General features: G+C 52.8%; 1 protein-coding gene across 1 annotated transcript in view; it reads right to left on the bottom strand.

Annotated features, from left to right (window-relative positions):
* Nucleotides 1–7,414, bottom strand: part of FHDC1 (FH2 domain containing 1) — a 55,271-nt gene that overhangs the window by 37,440 nt on the left and 10,417 nt on the right. The window contains exon 4 of the mRNA XM_027772557.1: nucleotides 7,129–7,412. Coding sequence (XP_027628358.1) covers nucleotides 7,129–7,412 — 284 coding nt within the window. The remainder of the gene's footprint in view (nucleotides 1–7,128; nucleotides 7,413–7,414) is intronic.

The following is a 7,414-nucleotide window of genomic DNA, read 5'->3' as shown; positions in this document are numbered from 1 at the left end:
GGAAGTAGTTTGACACTGTTTTACAGTGTCGCCGTCTCCCGGTCCCGGGGTGAGCTGCCCCGGCTGGAGAACGGGCTGCGCCTCCTGCTTCCCTCCAGCCGGTTCCAACCCTAGCCCCTCACTTCTCCAGGGTGGGGGGCAGCTCGGCCATCGGCCACCGAGCTGGCAGACCAGGGAGCAGAACCAGCAGGTGACGTGAGGGCACACGGGCAGCTCCTTTCAAGGACTGCCTAGCAGGCGGTGAGGAGATCTGGCCCTGGTGACAAGTGCCCCATGATGGCCAGTGGCCAGGGTCATTCTGATACCCTCCGCGACACGGAGCCAGCAGCTCTGGGCTACTCCCCGAGGCTGTGCGTGGCTGTAGCACCCTCTTGCTAAAACCTCCGGTCATGAGCTCCCATTTTCCCATACAGGTCTTTGCTTTCTTTCCCTCCTCCCCCCTTTTTTTTCCTTTTTTTAATTGCCAAAGGACATATGCACTTGCCAGACAGAGGGAGAGGGAGAAAGCACCTCGTAACGGCCTTCAGTCACTGCAATCCCTTCCCTTCCATCACTCCACCTGCTGGGGCTTGGGGCATCACTCGGTGTGTTTTCCAAGCCACCAGGGTCAGGATTTGAACCACAGTCAGCCATGTGGGATCTGGCTTCCTTAACCACCAGGCCATGGGGTAGCCCACACCTTCTTCCTTTTTCTTTTTTTAGTGAGAGAGAGGCCTTTGCTATGGGGTGCATGTGCTCATCAGAGAGACAGAGAAAAACAGAACGTGAGAAATCACCCCCTTAGGGGGATGGCCATGCAGCAATCCCTTCTCCTCCAGGGATCTTGGGCACGTACACACACGGACATGCATGGTGTGAGTTTTAAGCCACTGGGTCTGGAACTCAAATCACAGTCAACTACATGGGAGTCCAGTGACGTAGCCATTATGCCATGTACTGGTCCAACATTCGTTCTAAGTTTAATCATTCCCAAACCCAAGTGTTCCCCACCTTCCAGCAACCCTTCCTTCTCAGTGCCGTGGGACTCCGTCGTAATGCGCTATAAGCCTGTCAAAGTCCAAGCCAACTCTGCCAGGCCAGGCCAGGCCAGGTCTGTCAGAGGCCCCTAGATTTCAAGGGGACACAAGCCCAACAGCAGCCCGTGCTGTAACGTGTGGAGGCCGTGCACTGGGCCGGGCTGGGCACGTCCACCTGGCACGTGGACCTATGACCTTTGACTCTGGACTGCAGCGGCTGCAGAGTGAGCTGGAAGTTCTCAGCGATCTTTGTTGGGCCACAGTGCTGAGTTGCAGCCTTCATACAAGAAAATCTACTGAGAGAAGAAAATAGCGCTGAAAATAGCACCACGCTTTGACTGAAAAAAGTACATGTAATACCTCCTCCCCTATGGAGATAACATGAAAATTTAAAATCACTCTGGGAAACCTCCCATGCACTGAAGTGGGCAAATCTGAACTACTTATCACACCTGAGTGCCGATGCCTGCAGGAGTCAGATTACCCCGCGGGACACGGTCATGTGACCTGACTTCTCCTCCTAGTGCGCTGTTTAGACAGACGTTAAAAATAAACATCTCGGGACCAGCAGACAGGGTAACGATTGCATCGCTGGATTCCCACGGAGTCGACTATGGTTCAAGTCCCAAACCCAGTGGCTTAAAACACACCAAGCGTATGTGTGTGTGTGCCCAAAGTCCCGAGAGGAGAATGGAGGAGAAAGGATTGCAGGGTAGCCATTCCCCTGGGGGTGATTTCTCACTTTCTGTCTGTCTCTCCAGTGAGGGCATGTCCGCTACAGCAAAAAACTCTTAAAAACAAAAAATAAAGAAAAATAAAGAAATAATAGACATCTCTGCCTGTAGGTGGCGGGGTGGTGAAGGGGTTGGACTCACGGGGCCAACCGCGGTTTCAGTCCCATGCCCGGTGGCTTGAAAATCATGCCAGGTGCATGTGCGTGCATGCCCAAATCCCAGAAGGGGAATGGAGGAATTGTGGTGTGGCCATCCCCCTCAGAGGGTAATTTCTCATTGTCTCTCTCACTGTCTCTCTCTCCCTCTCTCTGACAAGTGCACGCACCCTATGGCAAAAGCCTTAAAAATAATAATAATGTGATGATAATAATAATAATAATAATGATAAAAATAGGGACCAGCAGATGGTGTAGTGGTTACATCGTTAGACTGGCACATGGCCAACTATGGTTCGAGTCCTGGACCCAGCAGCTTGAAACTCATGCCAGGTATGTGTGCGTGCATGCGTGTGTGTGTGTGTGTGTGTGTGGGTGTGTACACAAAATTCCAAGAGGATAATAGAGGAGAAGGGATTGCAGCGTGGTCATCCCCGCTTGGGGGTGATTTCTCACTTTCTGTTTCTCTGTCTCTCCAACGAGTGCACATGCTCTATAGCAACAAAAATCTCTCCCGAAAAAACGAGTAATATTAATAAATAAATAAAGACTTCGCACACCCATGTTCACGGTGACAGCCTCCCTGACGGCCCACAGTGGAAGTAACCGACTGTGGGTGGTGCGTGGGTAAACCACATGTGGCCTACACACACGACAGGGTCCTGCCCAGCCTTAGAGCGCTGGCCATGCTCCCGCGTGGACGGCCCTCAGGCACTGATGCTACGTGACGTAAGCCAGTCACCGAACAGCACGCTCTGGCTCAGCCGGGGTGATGCAGACAGCCGGAAAAGGCTGGGGCCACATGGAAGGCCTAGGTTCAGATCCAGGACCAACCAAACAGGCCAGGCCTGGGGGTGTGTGCCCGTAATCCCAGCTAAGTGGGAGTCCAGGGCAGAGGGGACGGTGGTGAGATCCTGTCAAACACACTCTCTCTCGGGGTGGGGGTGCTGTCGGGTCCCCTCGTATCAGATGCTAGAACAGTCGCACTCAGCGATGGAAAACGGACCGGTTCCAGAGACTGGGGGAGAGGGGACGGGAAGTCAGTGTTCAGCGGGGACAGAGTTTCGGTTCTGACCGATGAGAGTTCTGGAGAAGGACAGGCAATGATGGCACCAAAATGCGCCGATGCCGAAGACTGCTCAGCTGTTCGGGGAAGGATGGCGAGATGGTGGGCCAACAGGTGGGGGGGGGGGGGGGGCTAAGGCAGCTGGAGCCCACATAGCCGACTTCGCGGTTTGAATCCCAGACCCAGGGCCAGCAGATGGCATAACAGTTATGTTGCTGGACTCCCACATGGTTGACTATGGTTCGAGTCCTGGACCCAGTGGCCTGAAAATCACGCCGGGTGTGTGCGCGTGCATTCCCAAGACCCTGGGAGGAGAACATGGGAGAAGGGATTGTGGCGTGGCCGCCCCCTCTAGAGGGTGATGTCTCACTTTCCCTCTGTCTCTGCCTCTCTCTCTCCAGCGAGTGCATGTACCCCAAGGCAAAAAGCCTCTAATAAAAAGAAAGAAAAAGAAAGTCACTCTAGGTGCATGTGCGTGAGTGACCAGAATCCCAAGAAGAGGATGACAGAGAAGAGAATGTAGAGTGGCCATCCCCGAGGGGTGATTTCTCACTCCCCCACCTCCCTCTGTCTCTTTCCAGAGAATGCATGCAACCTAAGACTGGGGGAAAAAAAGATGGTAAGTTTGATGTAATATATTGTTTGACCACAGCTGAAAATTTATTATTCGAAAAAATACTTCCTGGCCTAGTGGCAGTGGCACAGGAGTGGGGTGTGGCTATATCACACTTGGAGCCACGTGGGAGGCCCCACTCAGATCCAGGCCGGCCTGCACACACAGGGTGCACCTCTGATTACCGGGGGGGAGGATCATGGCGTGGTGAGACCTGTGTCTGTCTCTTTCATGAAAGAAAGAAATCAAATAAACTTAAAAATAAATAAATAAATAAATAATTTTTAAAAAGGGTGCAGGGGGTGGAGGGTAGTGAGGAAAGAGGCTTTTCGCCTGAATTTTCTCTCTGGCCTGGAAATGAGCTCTCCTGCTGCTGCCATAACTGGGAAAAGACACCTCACCCCTGCCACTTCCTGCCTCTCTGAGTGCTATTTCTATTCCCCTTCCTTTCGTTTTTTTTTTTTGGAAAGGTTTTTGCTATAGGGCACGTGCGCTCGCCAGACAGACAGACAGAGACAGAGAGACAGAAAGCGAGAAATCACCCCCCAAGGGGGATGGCCACGCCGCAATCCCTTCTCCTCCATTCTCCTCTCCGGATCTTGGGCACGCACGCACACGCACCTGGCGTGAGTTCAAGCCACCGGGTCCGGGACTCAAACCGCGGTCAACTACGTGGGAGTCCAGCGACATAGCCATATACGCTAACTGCTGATCCCTTCCTCTTCTTTTTAATGAGAGAGAGAGGACGTGAGCATGGAGAAGGGGAAAGAAAGAGGTCATTTCCGGCAGGTCTTGCCCCTGCGGTCCTCCGCCCCGGGCCCCAGCTCGCTATAATCACAGGCACGAGCCGCCACACCCTGCCTATTCAGGTTGGTCCAGGATCCAAACCCGGCCTCCCGAGTGGCCCCAGGCGCCCGCAGCGTGGCCCTTACGCTTGCGCCACCGTGCTGGGCCTCCGCGAGGTCCTCTGCTGGCCTTTATCTCCCAAAGTAAAGCACAAGTTTCCCTCCCTGATGGCCCTTGCCCCGCCCTGAGCTGCCAGCCGCCCCCAGGGACACGTGAGCTAAAGCCTCGGCTGCGCCCACCACAGGTGCTCCCTGGATCGTTCCTCTCATAGTCCTGACTCTCCTAAGGAGGGGTGAGAGACCCTGGTGAGAACCAGGTCAACTGGGTGCTAAAGAGCCCCTGCTGGACATCGGGGTAAAGGCCCTCGGGCTCCCTCCAGCTCTGAAGGGGAAGTTAGCAGGTAAAAGCACTTGGGGGAAGGAAGTGGAGGGGCTTTGTTCGGCTCTCGGGGCACAGAGGGGGCGTCTGCAGAATTCCCCCTAGGATCTATCTCTCAGTCCATATCGGACAGCCTCCACCCAGGACTCTGCATTTCGCAACAGGCATGGGGCTATTTCCACGGGGATATACCAGCAGCATCCAGGCCCCAGTGAGCTGGAGTTGAAGGAGTTAACACTCTGCTGAGCCGGAAGGAGAAAAGAGGTCAACATTGTTGGCTGGAGGTTCAATAATGCATGGAGCTGCCACTCCGCCTGCCCGCCCACTCTCTTATCTGCCCAACTCCATCTCTGACCTATTTTCTCTGCTCTTCTCCAAGAAACGAAGGAAGGAAGGAGGGAAGACAACATAAATCCATAATTAGAAAAAAATTTTTTTGTTTTAAAAGGATGGGGCCAGCCACACAGTGCGGTGGTTAAGGGAGCCAGATCACACATAGCTGACTGCAGTTTGAATCCTAGCCCGCAGCTTGAAAAACATGCTAGGCACATGTGTGTGCATGTCCAACATCCTGAGGGGATAGAGAGATGGGGAAAAGGTTGTGGCCTGGCTATGCCCCACTGGGGGGGGTGCCTCCTCTCTCTCTCTCTCTCTTCCTCTTTGCCAAGTGCACATACTCTCTGGCAATAATTCTTTCCAGATGATGGATTTGGGGGATGGGGCGAGATGGGAAGGACTCAGAAAAAAAAAGGCATTTAACAGACACGGGAATGCGTATAGACAGAGCACGAGTTTAACAGCACACAACTACTGAGTGGACAAGACTGACGTTGCCAATCTTACATACATCTATCTCAAGACAACTCCATAAACCTTGCAAAAGTTGAAGGTATGCATTATGATGTGCGGTCGAAAACGACGACTATGGTAACATCCTTCATCTGATGATCACACCCCATATGCAGGCTTTGAAAATCCACAACTTACCCACAAAGATGTACAAGGATTACATGTAAACCAGAAATTATTTAAATGATAAATGTGCATTGTCTTTCTTCCTCCCTTCCTCCCTTTCTTTCTTAGACAGTACTCTTCCCTTTTACAATGTCCTCATTATTTCTTCTAGCAAGTAGAGGTTTCTTAGTTGACTTTGTTTCTCGAGTGTATTTACTAATTCGATTTTTGATTCAGTGTCTGTAACATGCAAGGGGTCTTCCAAAAGTTCATGGAGGGGCCAGCAGGTGGTGTGAAGGTTAAGGCAGCTGGGTCCCACATGGCCAACTATATGGTTCAAGTCCTGGACTCAGCAGCTTGAAAGTCACACTGGGCACATGTACACGCATACACAAAATCCCAAGAGGAGGATGGGGAGGAAGAGGCTGCGCTATGGCCATTCCCCCAGGGCAGGGCTTTCTCACTTTTCCTCTCTCTCTCTGGTGACTGCACGTGCCCTATAGCAAAACTAAAGAAAAAAACAAACAAACATGGAAAATGCACAAGATGAATGAATTATGAGTGGATCTCCAAAGTTTGTTACACCAGCTTGGCGGTTATAGCGGCTGGATCCTACATGGTCGATCGTGCGGTTCAAGTTCCAGACCTGGTGGCTTGAAAGACACACTGAGTGCATGTACGTAAGTGCCCCCCAAATCCTGGGCACAATGGAGGAGAAGGGACTGCGGCCCGGTCATTCCACTTGGGGATGCTTTCTCACTTTCCCTCTCTTACTCTGTCTCTCTCAATTTGGACTCTCTGGCCAATTTTTTTAAAATGTGCACCAAAATAAACTCAGACTTTAATGTCAACGTTTCAGCACCTTGGTGGGGGTTTCCTTCCCCTAGGGTGATGTGTAGCAAGTTCTGGACCCTCTCGCTTCCCCTTAAAACTCAGTAGCTTTATTTCATTCTCAAAGTAAGGCTTTTAATTTAAATGTGAACTGGGCCTTCGCCTCCTGAGGTCTCTCTGAAAAGAGCCGTATGGAAGTCTGCTCTGCAGCGCCATGATGTAATTCCGAGACCTGAGGAATACAGGCCAACTGCTCAGCAGAGGAAAACTGGGAGGGAAACAGGGGCGCGGCGCCCAGGGTGTGTACAGGTCAGGGATGTCTCTTAGCAAGGACATGTCCACAGCACGTGTGCTGGGGACAGGTCAGAGGAGGCGGGATGGTGGGAGCAGGGGACACACTCCTTTGCTACCAGGCCAAAAGCCCCCGGCAGGCCCCTCTCCAGCATTTCCAGAGCACGGTACCCACTAGCTATTTCTGGGTGGCGTCCAACCACAGCTGGAAACGCATGCCCGCCCGGGACATTCCCATTCTCACCTCTTCACGAGCGTCCCTGAGCGAGGAGTTGAAAGGGCCCCCTCTCCTACAAAGGGTCGCCCTGCCCGTGTCCTCCTGCTGCCCGAACAGCTCCTCGATGGTCTTGGTGTCGATCTGGTAGTGATGCTGCTGCCTGGCCGCCAACGTCCAGATGTTGGTTTTGCCCCGAACTTGCTCCTCTGGGATGGTTTTCCAAAAAAAGCTGCGCATGCGCTTTTTCTTGCCAAGGTGGCTGTAGCCGTTCATGTGAGCCGCGGGGGGCAGTCCCGGAGGAGGAGGGGGGCCC

Source organism: Tupaia chinensis, unplaced genomic scaffold (genome assembly GCF_000334495.1).
Source record: "Tupaia chinensis unplaced genomic scaffold, TupChi_1.0 Scaffold000283_1, whole genome shotgun sequence".
Classification (NCBI taxonomy): Eukaryota; Metazoa; Chordata; class Mammalia; order Scandentia; family Tupaiidae; genus Tupaia; species Tupaia belangeri.
Note: the sequence above shows the minus strand (reverse complement) of the source record. Positions and strands in the feature narration are given on the sequence as shown.